Raw genomic sequence first — 19,160 nt, forward strand, 5'->3', positions numbered from 1 at the left:
TGATGATGATGATGATGATGATGATGATGATGATGATGATGATGATGGGCTTTATATAAAGTCTATAGAGGGCTTTACTTAAATTTTTTCATTGGATCTTCACATCACCCCTAAAGGAGATGTTATTATTATCCCCATTTGTTAATTGTGTGACCTAGGACAGAACATTTTGCCTTTCTGAGCCTCAGCTCCCTAAAATGAAGGAGTCAGGCTACATCAAGGTCACTTCTAGTGCGAAATCTTAGATCTGTTTATCCCAGAGAACACTTCGGCACATTGAGGGTAACCCTGAATCAGGAAGAAAAGGTCAAAGCAGAGGGAAATGTTAGAAAGGCTGGAAAGCTGTCACAGCCCAATCTGGTTAAAATATAAAAGTGTGGTTGCTTACAGGGGCCAAATCTCAGTGGGTTGGAAAATTCTACATCAGAAGTCTTCATTATCCAAAGACTTCAGACAAACGAGGTGTTCTAAGGAGGCTGCCTGATGTCATAGAACAAGGACTAGGCCTGAAGTCAGGAGGAATCTGCATTCAAATCCTGTTTGGAACACTTAATACCTGTGCAACCATAGGCAAGGCAATTTACCTCTTTAAGCCTCATTTTTCTAATCTGTGAAATGAGGCCAATAATAATACAGAGTAGCCTACTGTGAGGTTCAAAAGACAGAATGTGGGCAAAATGTTTTGCAAACCAGAAATGCTGGCTATTATCTTCATTAAGATAAGATAAGATTGTTGGCAGAATATCCTTTAACATATTGAAGGCAGCTTTCTGGAAAGGGGAGCCTTGTGGTTTCAGGGAAGAGAAACACACACACACACACACACACACACACACACACACCACCCCACATTACATCTTGACTCTCTTGGAAATATCCAAGTCATTTCAAACACCCTGCCAAGCATCACTGCATAAATCTATGGCTTTCTCTATTACCTGTCCTCTATACAGATAAATTCCCTCCCTGTCTTTCCCACCTCTCCCCCCAAAAAAAACCTAGCTCTTTTATTTTCCAAAGGTAAACTATTTAGCATGCAAAACAATAATTTTACTGACAGTTAATAATAATGAACTTTAAGATGCAGAGCTCCAACTTCTGGGCTCCAAAGCACTTTGCAAATATCACCTAATTAATATGGATACTGAGGTGCCAACTTTCTCAGTATTGATACTGTAATTATGTTTTGCTGCTCTCAGAAAAAAAAAAAGCCTCGAGTTCTGGTTTACATGAGGAAGGAAAGAAAAAGGAGCTGAAGAGAGGTGGTCCCCAGACGAATGCAGTCTGAACACTGCGGCAGACCCTTTGCTGACTTAGTTTCTTCCAAGACCACCCCTGGAGCAGTGGACATTGCAGGTTAGTTTGTCCACTGCCCACCTGGGTTCAGTGAAAGTGCTCCAGACAAAAGAATTTATGAAATTGGTTTAACCAGAAGTTCCAAGTCTATGACACTCTAATGTTGACAAAGTGCTTGCTTGATAGATGTGATCTTATCTGAACCCCAAACCACCTTGAGATGTAAATGCTGTGATTATCCCCATTTCGCACACAGACAAGAAACAGGGGCTTGGAGTGGGGAGTGGTGTTGTTTAAAACTCACCAGACTACAAATTGCTGAGGAAAATGCTGACCTGTATTAGCAGAGGGAGTTTCCTAACCTGAGAATTTCCCATATCAATAAAAAGAGATCCAGTCCTTATCCACAGAGGACTGACTCAGATAGGTCCTACAGCTAGGAAATGGGTGAAATGGCATCCTTTGTGGTACAGTGAAAAGAATTCTGGCTGTGAAGTCAAAAAATGTGGGTTTGAAGCCCGGCTTTACCAATTACTGCCTGTATGACCTTGGACAAGCATCTAATCTAGGTGGACCCTGGTTTCATATCTGTGAAATTATTGTTTAATTGTTTGCAGTCATGTCCAATTCTTTGTGGCTCCATTTGGGGTTTTCTTGGCAAGGATACTGGAATAGTTTGCCATTTCCTTTCCAGTTCATTTTACAGATGAGGAAACTGAGGCAAACAGGGTTAACCAACTTACCCAGGGTCACACCGTTAGTGTCTGAAGCCAGATTTGAACTCATGAAGATGAATCTTCCTGCTTCAAGCCCAGTGATCTAGATACTGCACCCCCTGGCTTCCACCATCTGTGAAATAAGGATATTAATTAATAGTCCCTACCTCATGGAGCTGTTCCAAGGTTTAAATAAAATAATAACTCTAAAGAACTTTGTAAACCTTAAAATACTATATAAAGGTGAGTTACCCTTAATCCAAGTTCATAAATTTTTTCCCCATTATTCCATAGAGTGCCTTTACTGAATCAAAATGAGTAACAGATTCTAACCCACAAATCCCCCCTCAATGGTTTCAGAAGAATGTTGCCAGTAAAGCACCTGCCTCATATTTGATATTTGAAATGAGAGATTTATATTAGATGGCCTCTAATGTCCCTCCTAGCTCTAAACCTCTGACCCCCAAGCCCCAGTGTTCTGGCCACTTCCCCACTATGAGTGGAGGGGGTGTGTCTGGGAAATACAATTCATCTGCATCAATCAATCAATCGATACACATTTATTAAGCATTTACTTTGTGCCAGGCCCTGTGCTAAGTAAGGAGGCTACAAAAAGAGGCAAAAGACAGTCCCTGCCTCCAAGGAGTTTATTTTTTAGTCTTTTTAAAAAAATTATTATTTATGTTTAACTCTTTTTAAATTTTGAGTTTTAGATTCTCTTTCTCCCTCCCCCACCCACTCAAAAAACAAACAATATGATATCAATTATACATGTGAAATCATGCAAAACATTTCCATATTAGCCATATTGCTAAAAACAATAGAGACAGTGAGAAAAATAATACTTCAATTTGCACTCAGAGTTCATCCGTTTTCTCTCTGGAGGATTTTTCATCATGGGTCCTTTGGAAGCGTCTTGGATCACTGTATTGATCAGAGTAGACAAGGCTTTCAGAGTTGGTCAGCATGACGACATTGTTGTTACTGTACACAATGATCACCCGGCTCTTCGCACTTCACTTTGCACAGTTTATGTCGGTCTTGCCATGTTGTTGTTTTCTGAAACTATCCCCCTCTTAATGTCCGACAGTACAACATGATTCCAATACACTCATACACCACAACTTATTCAGTCATTTCCCAATGGATGGGCATCCCCTCAATTTCCAATTCTTTGCCACCACAAAAAGAGTGGGTATAAATATTTGTGTACATATAGGACCTTTTCCTTTTCCTTTGATCCCTGTGGGACACAGACCTGGAGTGGTACCTCAAACAGTTTGCAATCTGCAGAGAGATGAGTTAACAGAGAAGGCCACCTCACAACCCGTGAAGGGCACCACCATCCTCCCAGGTACCCAGGTATAAAACCTGACTCTTTCCCCTAAGACTCCGAGTCTTGTCGATTCAGCCTTCACAATGCTTCTGACATCTCTTCTCCTTTCACTACCAACGTAATCCTGTAACTCAATCCCTCATTGCCTAAGACTTCCAAACTGTCAATTCAACAACAAACAAAACTCAACCAGTGTCTAGTCAGCACCTGTGTTGTGCTGGGCTCTGGGGATACAAAGCCACAGAGTCACAAAAGAAAGAACTCCCTACATAATTCCAGCTCTCACCAAGAGGAGAGAGCCGTGAGTTTTGAATCAGGAAAGATTCCAACTCGCCGTCTGCTCCTTGTTAGCTGGGAAACTCTGAGAAATTCACTCCATTTGTCCAGACTTCTTTCTCTTCTGCAAAGTGAGAGCACTGACCCATATTCTACCTGCCTTTTAAGGCTGTTGTGAGGAAAGTGCTTTGGAAACCCTACAGGGCTATAAAAATGGGAGTTACTATTATTTCATAATCTGTTGCCTTCTCAGAAAGTTTTCTATCACTGTAGGTTTTTAAGTGGAGGCAGGATGTCTTTATGGGAGGCTAGGTGGTACAGTGGATACAGCACTAGGCTTCGAGTCAGAAAGACCTGAGTTCAAATCTGCCCTCAGACACTTACCAGCTGTGTGATCCTGGTCTGTTTGCCTCAGTTTCCTCATCTGCAAAATGAGTTGGAGAGGAAAATGGCAAACCACTCCAGGGTCTTTGCCAAGAAAAACCCACATGGGGTCACAGAGTTGGACACAATTGAACAACAAAAAAATGCTTTTACCTTGCGGCAACAGTAGAGATCTCATTGATGCTCTGGGTAAGGTTTGGCTTAGATGGCCTCTGAACTCCTCTTAAACTCGGTGAATCTAAAATTCTATGTCTGTAGGAAAGGGGGGGGGAAGTGTTTCCTTTAAACAACAACCACCACCACCACAATAACAAGCCAATTCTTCTACGCCAAGGATTGAGATTTGTTTTTTAAAGGGCACCTGGGAAGTTGGGCAAATTGAATTTCTTTTACCCCTTGGGCTGAATTGATGAAACAAGGCCTAGGAGGGAAAAGGGTCATTTCTACAGGGAAAGTCTAAATAGGCCGTTGCCAGCACTTTACACAGTGGGAAAATTCACAGGTCTCGAGTTCAAGGTCATTTATTTTCCACAAAGTAACTTCTATTTTACAAATGCCAAAGCTGGGCTGGCAAATATGTATTTGGCTTTCTCAATATTCATTATGTTGTAATTGTAGCTTTTGAAAATTAAAACGCCAAGAATGCAAGAAAAAAAAAGTTTTACAAGGCTGGAAAGAGCTAATATTTTTGTAGGTGTGTTTGCACATGGGGCCAGGTCATAGAAGACCGAGTTCTCCCTCCCCACCCCCTTCATTTTTGCTCTCTCCTGGACTTGGGAACATGACTGACATCATAATGAAAAACCACCTTTGTGAAACTGATGAATTTCCAATAAACTCACAGCTTGCTAGTACTAAGTTTTTGTAGGAGAAATTTTCAGCTGGCTCACCTTGTGGGTTTAGAAGCATTTTCCCCTAACTTCTGGCAGCCAGGACTAAGCTTTGGGAATTCCACGCTACTTTTGCCTACGGACCATTGCTTTCAATCTGTCATGATGTGAGTTCAAAACAAAAAATTCCTAATGGGGAATTTGGGGAGAAGAAGGGTTGAAAAATGCCCTGATTAATGCCAAGTGACTCCGGTCATCCTAGACCATTTTACAGGCACCAGAAGGTGTTTGAGGGACCGACATTTAGTTTCCCTCTCTGTCATCTTCTAATTGTGTGATTCTGGAAAAGTCACTGTATGGCACCGAGCCTTGGTTTCCTCGTCTATCAAACTGGAATAATTATCCTTATACTGATAGCTGGCATTTATAGGGTGCTGTAAGTGGTCTGGCTGTCATCTCATTTTATCCTCACAACAATCCCATGGGGGATTATTCTCATTTTACAGATGAAGAAACTGAGGCAGAGAAATCACATGGTTTTCCAAGGATCACCCCACTAAGGAAGGACATGAGGCAGATTGGGACTAAAGTCCAACACTATCTACCCACTTTAACAGCTAGCAGTCTCTGCAATCATGACATTTATACTGCATTGTGAAAAGAGCTGGTAACTGGGAATCTTGTCACCTGGGATGAATTCAGGGAGAGTTTCAGAAGTCTAAGGTTTGGCCATGTCCCTGTGTGGTCAAATGTCACGGGAAACGAGACCGAGGAAGGAGGCCAAAGTGTTTGAAGGGGCAGGGGTTGGAAAGAAGACTGTGAGTCCTCTGAGGGAGGAGGAAGATTGAGCTAGAAGGTCAGAAAAGACAGTCACAAGGCTTTGCATAAGATGGAGTGAACTTGAAAGGAGAGATCAATGCTGAGTGATGGGGATGGAAAGAGCATCTGAAAGTGGCAAAGGAGAGAAAGGGATCTGCTCCCACCACCTACCAGCCCTGCCTGTGAGGCGGCCTGAGAGAAGCTGCCAGACTTGGAGAAGATGCTGAGAGAGAGATGGGGCAACATCCAGAGAGAGGGAGGCTTCAGTGAACACCAGGAAACATGCAACTTCTCTGCTCTGGGCCCTTCTCCTGAGACCTGCCTTCTTTGCCTCCAACACTCATGGGGGCATAGCTTGGCAGGGGCCTTGGGATGGAAGGCAGGGGGATAACTGTCTTGGAATGCTGTGAGGGAGAAGTAACCCCTCCTCTAAATATGGGGTAAAGCTCTGGGTCTGGTTATGGGGCTCAGAGACAGACAGACAGACAGACAGAGACAGACAGAGAGAGGGAGACACAGAGCGAGAGAGGGAGCAAGAGTGAGAGAGAGGAGGAGAGAGACAGAGGGAGAGACATAGTTTTTATATGTGTATGTAGACATGTATACATATATGTACATGTATATTAGGTGCACGTATGTCTATATGCACATATATTGCACATTTGTGTTGTTACACAAATCACTATGATACAAAAAAGTTAGGTAGTTTACTTAGTATTTATAAGTGCCGAGCACTGTGCTAAGAAGTGGGGATAAAAATATAAGAGACAAGACAGCCCCTCCTCTCAAGGAATTTTCTTCCTAATGGGACAACCAAAGACAAAGGGGAGCTCTGGGCATGGGAGCCAGGCTTGTGACCAGGCCAAGCAGTTTGGAGAACGGGCTCAGGGTGGAATCATCCCCAAGTGGCGACAGAGGAGAGAAGAGAGGGAGAGGGGGGTATGAACTGGCAATGTTAGTACTGAACCTAGGACCCTCTGTCTCCCCCATAGACCACCAAGAAAAGTTATGCCATATTAAAGATGGTCTTTGGGCCTGTATCAACCTGCCCCAACATGTTTCTTTAACTACTTGGCCAGAGGACATAATTAGGTCAAAACAAAGGGTTTTTAATGGAGTATCATAATAAGAAACATACTAATAGAAGAGAGCTCCCTGAACCCTAAACCTGGGGCACATTCTCCCCCAAATATGCCTGTCATTGCGGGAAGGAAGACCACATATTGGAATCACATGTGAGAAATGCACATATGTGACCAAGAGACATGTACAGCAGTGACCCACAGAGGGAACACATGGCCAAGTCACGCATTCAAGGTGCGATGCATGCTTCCCACACTACTGGGCACTGAAGGTCTGCAGGTGATACAGTAACACTGCTCTAAAGGGGCTGTTCCTAGCTAGTTCTAGTACCCTTGGAATCAGAGGACCTGGGGCCACAGCCTAACCCTTTCATTTACTGGACTGGGCAGCTGAGGTGCTCCTTCTTCCCTCGAAGAGGAAGACTGGGCTCAGCCGGCCGTCTTTTCATCTAGATCCCAGAGGTTCTGTTAGAATCGGGCCCTCATATGTTCAATCACAGGATACAAGTACAAGTCTGTCTGCTCTTAGAATCTAAGTTCTCAATGACAAAGCTCTTCTGAAACCCAGAATGGTGAGCCAGGTCATTAGAAACCATAAGTAGTCCTACTCTTTCTAAGTAGAATCAACGCCTCTGTCCCAAGGCTTATCGTTCCCACTCAGCCAGCTGAGTGGCTTTTGTGCCCCATACAATCTATTCTATAATGTGCTTTGTCATAACAAACAAGAAGAAGAAGAAACCCCCAGGAGCTGTGTGGCTGGGAGATGCCTCAGTTTCCCTTCACCCCCAGAAGATCTAGCAAACGGCCGGGAAAGGGAAAGACAAAAAATTAAAAATTAAAAAAAAGCATCTGTCTAGCTGCTGTGACCTATCAGTCTGCACTTCAAAGTCCTGCCATTCACTTACAGATTTCACCAGCCTCAAACCACCCAAGCTCTGAGCTACCCTCCATGAGAAAACGGAATGCAACTTTGTGGGAGCTCAAATAAGGGAGACATCTAATTTAAATCATTTTAACAAACCTTCTATAAGCCCCTGGATGATGTGGCCAAAGCTACCACCTCCACTGTCTCTACTGCCAGCACCACCACCTCCACCATCTCCACCGCCATCACCACCACCACCACAACAGCAGCCACCCAGATGCAGACAGCCCAGGACCTGGAACCAGGAGCCCTGAGCAAAGCCCCCAGTCCACAAGCTCTTTTTCCCGCTGAGGCCCTTGTTGAAATGATTCAACATAAGAAATGGTTACGACTTTATCAAAGGAAATAACACTTTAAAGATGTATCATGTTCTGCTTTGCCATTGTCCCCAGAGGAAGGAGAGGGGGACAGCTCCCCACCTGACCTGCAAATGAAGCCTCCTTATATGCGTGAGCTCCCAGTTTCACAATGCAAGAGCCTTGAGAAAGGATTGTTTTGCTTCTCTATTTATATGCCCAGCCTTAGCAGAGTTCGGCCCATAGTAAGCTTTAAAAGCTCATTCAATCATTGATTCATTTATCATGTAAGGCACCAGGCCAGGGGATTTGTTCTGTGAGGTTTGGATTTAACCAAAGGGCCTCACTTGAGGACCTAGAGGACCACATGTGGCCTGAAAGCTTCAGGTTCTCCACTCCTATCCTAGGTTAATGTTTTGCCCAAGCTCACACAGGTGAGAGGCAGCTGCTTTGTCTTTTGCCCTCCAAATTCACATCCCTTGCTGCAGAGAAATGTATGAGTGACTTGGCTGAAGAGCCGAGAGGAACGTTAGAGTTCCAGAGGATGAATACAAAGGGCCAAAGGAAATAGTTCTTGCATTTTACTGGAAAACACTTATGGATAAAGGAATACAAGGTAATTTGTGAAAGGAGGCATTAACAGCTGGAGGGTGAGAGGAAGGGGAGATAAGTAAAGACAGCATCATCAGAAGGAGCCAGGATTCTGTATATCACAGGGCAGCTAGATGGCTCAGTAAATAGAGTGCTGGGCCTGGAGTCATGAAGACTTGAGATCAAATTCGACCTCAGAAACTTACTAGCTGTGTGACCCTGGGCAAGTCACTTCACCCATTTTGCCTCAGTTTCCTCACCTATAAAATGAGCTAGAGAAGGGAACAGCAAACCACTCCAGTATCTCTGACAAGAAGACCCCAAATGGGGTCATGAAGAGTCAGCTGTATATTGCCCTATCTCTGCAGGGTTCCCTGTTGGGGCAGCCAGGTGGCACAGGCGACAGTCCTAGCCCTGGAGTCAGAAAAGCTCTTTCAAATCTCATCTCAGTCCTGAGAAGCGCGGTGACCCTGGGTAAGGCACGTAAGTCTCTATCTTCCTCATCTATAAAATAAGAATAACATCTTCCTCCCAGAGTAATGGTGAAGATTGAGTGAGATGTTTGTCGAGTACTTTTCCTTAAAGTACGACCTAAATGCCAGCTATTCTTGTCACTGCCTATTAAACCAAATGCAGACTCCTCAGTCCGGCACTCGAGGCTCCTCCTTCTGCTGCTTTCCTTCCACTCCCCAAACTTCTCCCTTGCTCCTCACTAGTACAGACCCTCCGCTCCAGGGAAGCCCCATCACCACCCTCCTCATGGACTTTCCTCTCCTGGAGTTTCCTTGGCCCCTCCTCCTCAACAATGGACACAAGACCCTGCTTCTCCATGATGCCTCTGCTCTTGCTGGGTCTCTCTCTTGCTCTGACGGCCACATTCACTAACACACACTTTGTGGTCTGAAGGGGATGACGGTGCAGTAGCGTATGGCTCATATGCCCAGCCAGACTAGAAAGCTCTTGTGCGTTGGGACAGAAAAGTGGCATGACGGATTGGCAAGGAGCACAAAACTTGAGCCAGAAGACCTGGATTCACAGCTTGCCATAGGCTTGCACTGCGGGGATGAAAATCTCTGGGAGATTTGGTTTCCCCACCTATTATAATGGGAAGGACCGTGACGACTGGCTGATGACGGTGACAATATATAGCCTTTGTATAGTGCCTTCTACTTACCTCATTTGATCTTTATAATTATGACCCCCATTTTACACTTGGGGAACCTGAGTCTGCAAGAAGTTAAAAGTGACTTGCTTTTCATAATGAAGCCCCTGAGGTAGGATTCAAACTCAGATCTTCCTGGCTCGAATCCAGCACTCTATCTGCTGACCTGACCAAGTGGGCTCTGTAGATACAACTCGCATATCTAAGAGCTAGGCTAACCCCGTCATTTCGCATATGGGGGTACCATGAATGCCAGACAAAAGAGCTTAGACTTCAATTTACCAGTGAATGTGGAGCCACGAGTGCTGGTTTGTTGGGAAGAAATGTCTCTGTGCACCTGGAAGGGCTATTGAGATGCTGGCGAAAAGATCACGGTATCTGTAGCTCCAACCCCCTCCTTTGGCAGATGAGGAAACTGAGGCCACGACAAGGTCAGAGCTTGGATTCAGTCCCAAATCCAGTGAATAACTCACTTAATCCTCTCGTTTCTCACAAATTGTTGGAAAATTTAGTCTACACTGGCCTGTCTTCTATTGCCGATGTAACCAAATGCCAGGGCCTGCTGCAGACCCTACCGTACCATCTTCATTTTTATGTCACCACCTTCTAGTCAAGCTAAGCCCCGGCTCTTCCCTCACTCCATTCTCCACGCTGGGCGTTTCCTCTGTGCTGCTAAGGCACTTCTTCCGCAGCTCTGATATCTGAAACCCTTCTCAGATGTCGCGTCTTCCCGGCTGGAAGTGATTTCTCTCTCTTCAAATGTCCTTGAGCCTTTCTCAGTTAGGATTTTGACTTATCTACTGCTGAAGGTAGTACGGGACCTTCCTCCACCTGGAGGCTAGACCCAGGTTCAAGTCCATCTCTGAGTCAATGTCCATGCAAAATCATGATCCAAGAACCCCTACCCATGATTTTCTTTTAACACACCAAACCAGATTAGTCATTAATCAAAGCAAAAGGCATTTAAATAGGACAGAAAAGCAAAGCAAATAACAAGGAAAAGGTCGCATACATTCAGGTCTGCAGCCTGACTAAAAGACCTCTTTGCCTCTGAAGCGGCTGATAGCATCTTCAGGCCGATTTGTCAAAGTCTGTGATGTTATCTGCTGGCTTTCTGCTGAGCTCCGCCTGCCATCTACTGCATTTTCCCTGAATTGCAGAGGCAGGGGAGTGGTCTCAGCTTTTTAATGAAATTACCTAGTGCCCAAGAGAAGGGGCTTTTCTCCTGGTGGGGCATACAGATATTTCCCTTAGGAGTTCATGAATAGCTTTCAGGGGGGTCTATGATCTCATATGGGAAAATAATTATATGCTTATTTTCACCAACTTTCTGTTTCATTCCATTTAGAATCTTATGTTTTATTTCATGAACTCACAAATAGGATTCTGAAAATGGATACGTGGTAGGATTTGCCAAACTGCCAAAGGGATCCATGACATAAAAAAAGATGGAGATTCTTTGCCTCAGAGATATTTTAGCGTGTGTGTGTGTGTGTGTGTGTGTGTGTGTGTGTGTGTGTGTGATGGCTAAGTAGTGGACAGAGGCAGCTCTGAAAAATTTCCCTCAGATAAACTTTGTCTTTTTGCCCTCAGGGGCAGCTTCTGCAGGCCCACCTACATGTGTGCACTGGGGTGAGTGAATTCTTTCCAACTCCTGGCACAGATGATGCCCTGGAATTTTATTTGGTAAGACTGGGAGGAGGAGGTTGAAGGGAGAGCTAGTAAAGATGGCCCTCCAACAAAGCTGGAATCTCAGCTAAGCCAACCACTGGGACTTATCCCACCTAACCATTTCCAAGGCTTTAGAGTTCTTAACTAGATCAAGCTCAGTACTCTCATTTTATAAAGGAGGAAAACTAAACCCCAGAGCGGTTACATGACAGCTAAGTGGCACAGGGCCTGGAATCAGGAAGCCCTGAGTTCAAATCCTCAGACACTCCCTAGCTGTGAGACCCTGGGCATGTCACTTAACCACCATCTGCCTCAGTTTCCCCATCTATAAAATGGGAATAATAATAGCGCCCGCTTCCCCAAGGTGTTGTGAGGATCAAATGAGTTAGCTAATTAACATATGTAAAGTGTTTTGCAAACCTTAAAGTGGCTATTATTGGGGGGATCATTCTGCTCCTCGTTGCCCAAGGTCACATTTACAGTCTGTAAAGGTCATTTATGATCATGGGTTCACATAATCATTCTGTATTATGTATTGTGTAATAATGTGAAATATCATATGCCATAATTTTTGACTTATTGATTGACAGCTTCTGTTTCTGATCTCTGAAATGAGGTGGTTGTCACAATCTGTAATCTCCCATCAGTTCTAGATATAAAAAGCACTGAGTCTGGGGTCAGCTCTGTGGCAAAAGATGAGTGTGATTAGGTCTGTTCCAGATCCCGAGACCTTGGTCAAGTCACTCCCCCTCTCTAGCACTCAGTTTCCCCGTCTGTAAAATGCTTGCCCCAAATCTGTGATCTTACTCTCTTGGAAGGTTCCTGGGAATCCGTTCTTTCCCCTTTCCACTGAAGGCCGCCTTCCACCTCCGCGCTCCAGGGCACTTACCCATCACGGGTAAGACGCGGCGGCTGCAGCAGGGGCCCGGACACCTGCCCCGCGCAGACCCCTGTCCCTGGTCCTGCCCAGCCCCGGCTCCGCCACCCCCCGGACCCGGGACGGAACAGACTCGCCATGAGCTTTGTTCTTTTTCTTGTTCAATAGGGAGGGTCGGAAATAAGAAAAACTGAGGACTTTGGGTGGAAAAAGCCCATTTAAATGATTAGCACTCAAAAACAGAGTTAATGGCAAAAATAAAACAAAGCGAGTGTGCTCTAGATCTACCAGCTCTCGAGGCGGGCAACTCGGCACAGAGTTTGCAGCATCACAAACTGGGAAGTGGGGGAACATCAGAGACCACGCTGGCCACCTTTCTTGGGGCCCCCTGCGGAGGGCTCCGCAGCTGCCACGAGGCCCCGCCCCTCGCCTTCTGGCTCCTCCCCAGAGCTCAAGCCCTGCCCCCACTTTAGCCGCTCCCTAGCCGTAGCCACGCCCCCGCGCTGTAGTCCCGCCCCTCCCGCGTCTCCTCCCTCATCACGTCTCCCCAGTCTCGCGGGATCTCGAGCGAGGTCGCGCGGGGCCGCGGCGGGGTCGCGAGTCACGATCATGGCGGCCGAGGAAGCGGATGTGGATATCGAGGGGGACCCGGGGACGGTTCCTCCTCCACGCGGGTGAGGCGGGGGGGGGGGGGTTGGGGCCGAGCGGGGGAGGGTCGGGGCCGGCTCTGGTGAAGCCTAACCCTGAGAGCGGCCCCGGGGCCAGGCCGGGGTCACGGTCACGGGGCGGGCGGCGCCCGGGGCGCGGCCCGGAGACGCGGCGCGTGGGCCGGGCGGGCCTCACCTTTCCCGCTAGTGAAATGGGAAGGTCCCACTTGTGTGCCGGTCTCGCGTGACTCGGGGCCCGGCATCCTCCCTCATCGTACACGAGGGAAACTGAGGCCCAGGGAAGCGGAAGGGCCCCTCCCGGCGGCGCCTAATGAGGGATCCCCCTCCTGGTGACGTCAGAGGGCCTTGGTCCCACGTGACTTGTGGGCGGGGCTAAGGAGCCGCCCCCTCCTGTCCAGGGGAGCTCGTGCTCTGAGGCCCCGCCTCCTGAGGCCCCTCCCCCGGGCTGCCCTTGTCTCGCTCAGCGCGCAGTCTGAGGGCTGGCACAGGAGTCTGGGGCCAGGCAGGAGCGCGGGGCGCAGCAGGGAGAACCCCTTGGGCCCGTCTGCCTCGGTTTCCTCACATGTATAAAGGAGCGGGACGAGCGGAGGGCGGCAGCTCAGCAGGGAGAGCTCCAGGCGGGTCACGCAGAGGCCTGGGTGCCCCGCGCTCGGGAGCCGCTCCGATCTGAGCCCGGCTGGCCTCAGACTAACGTCTGGCCCAGGGCCGCGCACAGCGCTCCGCGTTAGGAAGCCTTTGTGGGCACCCAGCCTCATGGCCTTGGCCTCTTCTCGGCTAGTTCTTGGTCCCGCCTGTGGCTGTGGGGCACACCGAACCGTCCGGTTCTGCCTTTCGGGGGCTTACGGCTCCAGATGTCTCGGCAGGGCCGAGGGCGGTGGCGCTCTGCAGCCATCGGGCGCCGGGGGCACATCGTCCTCCTGACGTTTCTGCTCCTTGCCGTGTGCTCCTCTTCTCACAGCACTGTTTAAGCCCCCCGCACAAGGCCGGGCTCCATCACCGGGGGCCCCGAGGTGTCGCTTTGATGAGCCAGCCTCGGGGGGAGGGGGACTTAGAACAGCCACCTCTCGTGGTTGTCTTTGTGACTAGTTCCCTTTGGGAGCCCCAGCCTGCATGGAGGGCTGGCTTCTGGCTGTGGAGACTGGTCCGAAGTCCACAGAGCGGGTACACAGCTACATCCCAAGCAGGCTCATTCTTGTAAGCATCTTTGTGCCCATTTTCTTATTACAGAAGCCATGAAGATTCAACATCTGGTTTTCAGCAAGATCACTACCTTGATTCCACCTGGAGAACCGATAATGGCCTCATTGTAAGTGCTTTATAAGAAGATTGTGTCATTTTGCTTTTTACAGTCTGCATATGAGAGATGCTACGTCTCTTGGAATGCCACATTTTCCTGCTTCTCTCCTTGTTCTCAGCCACTGTAGATAATACCCTGGGAGATTTTCCTTGGTGTAAACAATATAAGAAACGCTTTTTCTTTTGATCTTGAAGAAGGTCATAGTGGGATGTTTCACTTAGACAACACATTTTTATCTGATGTATTATAGAAGGTATTCTCAAAAATCAATTAGTGTAAAAAAATTACCTTTCTCTTTTAATAGCCTTGGACTCTGGATAATACCATCAGTGCCGAGAACAGGGCTGTCATCGAAAAAATGTTACTGGAAGAAGAGTATCCTTTAATGCTCATGAAGAAAACATCCATTGAGTTCGATTTGAAAAGCTACAAATATAAAACTTGGAGCAGCAGTCACTGATACTCATACTGTAGGGTTGTTCTCCTGAGAGAAAGTCGCCAGGTCTTTGGTTCTCTGAATGTCATCGGGGTATTTCATAGCATCCACTTTTAACAAGAAGCGCTCTTTCACTCCAGAAGACCAGCATTATTTTCAGGTCCACAGTAGCTCCCAGAAACCATGGCCCCTCTTTAATATTTTAAACATTCTCTGCCTAGTGTTACTCGTTGATGCTGTGGAAACACTAGATTAAAAAAGCACGGTTCTGTCAGAACAGGTAGGTCTATGGGCAAGGGACTGTCCAAAGGCTGCTGCAGTGGGATTTCCTGACTCTACAGTTGTGTACTCATGATGTTAGAGTGAAATAACATGGATAGTGAGGAGTGTGCTCGAATCAGGGCCTGTGTTAGTGCTTCTGGGTCAGACTGTCTCTAGCTTAACCAGGCACTTGGGCAAGGTTGGCATTTGTGCCAGGCCTCTTGCTTCTTAGGTGCTTACATGAATACCTCTTGGTTGATTTTCGATCCTTCCTCCTTGAGTTAATCTTTAAGGACCTAAGTAAAACACAATATACCATGAGTTAAGAAATCAAAGAAAACAAAGAAATTTATGACTATTAGGGGATGTAGTGTGGAAGAGCACTAGATTGGAAGCGAGGAGACCTTGGCTCGAGTGTCTTCTCTGCTACTGACTAGCTGTGTGTGGCCTTGTTCAAATCCCATAATCCCTCTGGGTCTTTGGGGCTTCATCTTTAAAATGACATTGTTGGACTTCCTCTATTAGAGATCATTTTGATCTCTAAATATTCAGTCATTGCTACAATGATGTCAGAGCTTCTCAGTTAGCCACCCACCACCCCATCCTCAGTCTTGATTTTTGCTTTTCATTGTCCAAGTCCAGAAATTAGCAGTCTGCATTTGCCTAGGAAAGGCTGGCACGTTTTCATTAGGTTCTCTTACTCCCTGTGCTCCAAGCTGTCTTTAGTGGCCATCTGAAGTCACTGGGCTTTTGAGTTTGGGGAGACAGAATAAGGATATGGAATCCATTTGTCTAGTTATTCTGGCCCGCAGATGCTGTGGCTGACTAGTTTTACAAATTCATGGAGGATCCTTAGTTGCCTGGTTGAGTTTCCCCAACATGGTAAAGGAGTAACCTAAACCTCTCTGCTCCCTAGAGAGCAGAGATTCTTAATCTGTTGCCCATAGACTAGATTTCAGATCTTTGAACTTGAATGGGGAGAAGAATTACATCTTTAATTTCACAAATTTGGTTTCCTTTGTACTTCTATATGTTTTACTGTATTCATTTAAAAAATTATTCTGAGAAGGGGTCCTAAGCTTTTCTAGGTCAAAGGTATTGATGCCCTACAAATACAGGTTAATATTCCTTGCTGTAAAAGCAGGTTTATATGTCTTTGGTTGATGTGAAGGAAGTATATTCTAGCCCACAAACTTGTGTAGCCAACTGGACCATCTCATCCACCCAGCATTTTTATCCAAATGCCTTATAAAATAAGAATGGGGGAGGGGGAAAGGTGGTGAGCCTATAGCTGCTTGCTTCTCTTCTCATTGCTTCCCAGACATTCAGGTGTAGTCTAAGTCGGGCCTTACAAGGACTCTCTCTGTCTTTTTGTGCCATTAAAAATCTAGGTTTTTCAGCTGAGGTAGGAATGGGCTCTGATATACACTATATGATTTGTATATTATTTTAGGGAAAATAGTTTAACTCATTTTCAATTACATTAAATACATGTAGTTCATTGTATTTTAAACTTAATCTGTGGTGATGTTCATTTAACAGTTAATAGCATCCACTATGTATGTGGACACATCATATTTTACTTGTTTATGAAGTTTCCTTAGTACCTCACAGATATTATATGTCTAATAAATCACTTCCAGACAATTTCTGGCTTGATCATAAGGAAAATAACAAAAAGTGCATGAAAAGGTAAAAAAAAAAATCAATTGGGTAGTACCTTTATGGGAATGTAGTTAATTTGAAAAAGTTAAATAATTTAAAATTTAAAATTAAATAATTTTCTTCTTTTTCACTTTTACAGTCCACAAAACTCAGGAAAACTCACATATGTGCATTTTATATTTTTAAAGCCTTTTTTGCCTTTTGAATTATGTTATCCTCAAAGTAATTTGTAAATTTGTATGACAAAATTCTCTTGACCATGGGTTATGTAAAAATGTGAGACATTGGGAAAGTTGGGTTTCTTTTGGAATGTAAGAATGTCATTTTTAGTTGATAATGAATGCAATTAATTTCAGCCAGTCAACATGTGGTTCCTCTTGTATACAAGTCATCATAGGTCAGTCAGAAAAACTAGGGTCAAAAATGACCTTTGCAACTTGAAAGTGATTTTTATCTGGTCGTGGGTAAGAAAGTTTGCTAAATCTGAGTAGAGTAACTTAAGGTGGTGCTCATTTAATTCTCTGGCATCTTCCATTGCAGTGAATTGTCAATATAACAAAAATAGTCTTTTGAGTAATCAAAAGGAATTAAGTAAAGATCACAGAATTGGGGGTTAGAAGGAAGCTCAGCATCCAGAAGGCCAGACCCAGACACAAATGGGGTCTGTCATAATGTTCTTGATGAGTGGTCATCCTTCTTCTGCCCATTACCTCTGAAGAGAGGGTACTCGCACCCTCCCATTCCAGCTGGGGACAGTTCTCTGTGTTGGAATGTATTCTGGGCCTTGAGCCTAATTATTTTCCCAGGGATTTTCACTCACGAGTTCTTTGTCCTGCACCTTGGGGGCAAACAGGATTCTAGCTCTTTTACAGGTCAGCCCTTCAAATGCTTGAAAAGAGTTGTTGGGTCCCTCTGAGTCTTCCCCAAGTTAAATGTGCCTGGTACCATCCACCAGTGTATCATAAAACATGGACTGCACGCCCTTCACCATCCTGGCTTTCCTCTTCTGGACCCTCCAACTCAACAGGGGTGCCCAGAACTGGACACGGGGCTCCAAAGGAGGGCAGACTACATTGAGACTCACTTCTGTTCTGGAAGTTGGACCCCTCTCACTGCTGGCTTACCTGAGCTCACAGACCCCCTAAAATTCCCAGGTCTTTTTCACAACTGTTTTCTATCCCTGAATTCTCCTTATACTTGTGAATTTTTTTCCCCTACCCAGGTACAAGAGAGGAAAGGATATAAGCATTTATATGATACCTGTGTGATTTGACAATACTTGACATTTATCCCTTATTAGACTCAGCCCAGGGCTCTTTTGCCCAAAAAGTTGCATTTAGATCCTGATTCTCATCCAGTGTGAGCTCTCCCTCCCTGCTTGGTGCCATTGGATTGAGCATACCATCTCTCCGTTTATCTAAGTCTGATAAAAGAGGCTAACCCAAACAGGGCACAGCACAGATCCTTAGGATGGCCCACTGGAGACCTGACAGGGCTGACTTTAAACTATTTGCAACTAATATACTCTTGAGTCTGGCCATCCAATGGGTTATGCAGCTCTCTGGTGCTATGACTGCCTTACCCATGTCTCTCTATCTTCTCTCAAGAATAGTACAAGATACTTTAGGAAAAAATTTGCTAAAACCCATCTAAACTATCTCTGTGCCATTCTCCTCATCCACTAACTTAGTAAGCATGTCAAAATAAGAAAGGAAGTTAGTGTGACCTGCCTGTTGTTGCTGAAGCTGATGCTGGCTCTTTGTAATCACTGCTTCCTTTTTAAATGTTCTCCAACCATCTCTTTAACAAGCCATCCTAGAATTGTTACAGGAATCAATTGGGTTCATTGCCCTACATGCAGGCTCTGTTCTCTTTCCTTTTCTAAAAATCAGGGTAATATTGGCTGTTCTCCAGTGTCTGACCTCTCCCATCTCCCTGTGTCTTTCACTGATACACTTATTTTAAAACATCTACCAGTTCTTTCAGGACCACAGCATGCAGTTAGTCTGGGCCAAGGCCTCTTCTCTTCTTATCTCAGGGATCCCTGTTGATCATTCTCCTTTGCAGAGGAAACAAAAATGAATTAAGAATTGAGTGTATTCTTATTAAAAATACTCTTCTCTCAAGATATTTTGGTGTGCATTTGCATCCCCCAAAAAAACCCTTGTAGTTTTCTTCTCTGTCCATCTTAAGGAGCTGATGGAACTACGTTTGTCTTTCATTCAGGCATAGATTAGTAAAGTAGTCTTGTAATTGCTGGGTGTTTGAGCACTGGACCATCTCTTTGAGTATTTTTAAATGTTTTTAAAGTTATTTTGAGGTGGACAGGTTAGGTTACCTCACAAAGGTCATATAGGGAACATTGCCAACTAGCCCACCGACTATATCTAGGCAGATAGATAATAACAGATTATTAACTAAGTTCTAAAGAAATAAAAGCAGTACATGGATACTGTGTTTCCCCGAAAATAAGCCCTATTGAGATTGCTACTGTAGTGAAGGTGATCCCCTGCGCTACACACACTACATTACGGTACCCTCTGTATGCACCGTTCCCCCCCCCCCCCCCCCC

At 45.5% G+C, this 19,160-nt stretch overlaps 1 protein-coding gene and 1 long non-coding RNA gene across 7 annotated transcripts in view; one reads left to right on the plus strand and one right to left on the minus strand.

The window, feature by feature from the left end:
• LOC138165302 (uncharacterized) overlaps positions 1-13,287 on the minus strand; it is a 13,600-nt gene extending 313 nt beyond the window's left edge. Inside the window, exons 1-6 of one of the 2 annotated variants that reach the window (XR_011169336.1) lie at positions 13,105-13,287; positions 4,162-4,260; positions 4,009-4,048; positions 2,858-2,936; positions 2,040-2,145; positions 1-288 (exon numbers count right to left, since the gene is read on the minus strand). The exon at positions 1-288 is cut by the window's left edge and continues 313 nt beyond it. This is a non-coding gene — a long non-coding RNA (uncharacterized lncRNA). The remainder of the gene's footprint in view (positions 289-2,039; positions 2,146-2,857; positions 2,937-4,008; positions 4,049-4,161; positions 4,261-13,104) is intronic. The other variant, XR_011169335.1, reaches the window with a different exon arrangement.
• The window catches only part of LOC138165301 (deubiquitinase MYSM1-like), a 31,364-nt gene continuing 24,997 nt past the window's right edge, over positions 12,794-19,160 (plus strand). For all 5 annotated transcript variants that reach the window (XM_069093476.1, XM_069093474.1, XM_069093478.1 and 2 more), the window contains exons 1-4: positions 12,794-12,935; positions 14,157-14,235; positions 14,531-14,601; positions 16,538-16,615. In XM_069093476.1, the coding sequence (XP_068949577.1) occupies positions 12,871-12,935; positions 14,157-14,235; positions 14,531-14,601; positions 16,538-16,615 (293 nt within the window). In that variant the 5' untranslated portion in view covers positions 12,794-12,870. The remainder of the gene's footprint in view (positions 12,936-14,156; positions 14,236-14,530; positions 14,602-16,537; positions 16,616-19,160) is intronic.

Source organism: Petaurus breviceps, unplaced genomic scaffold, assembly GCF_028583685.1.
Source record: "Petaurus breviceps papuanus isolate PSGF00001 unplaced genomic scaffold, PetGlider_PUasm1.0 208, whole genome shotgun sequence".
NCBI lineage: Eukaryota > Metazoa > Chordata > Mammalia > Diprotodontia > Petauridae > Petaurus > Petaurus breviceps.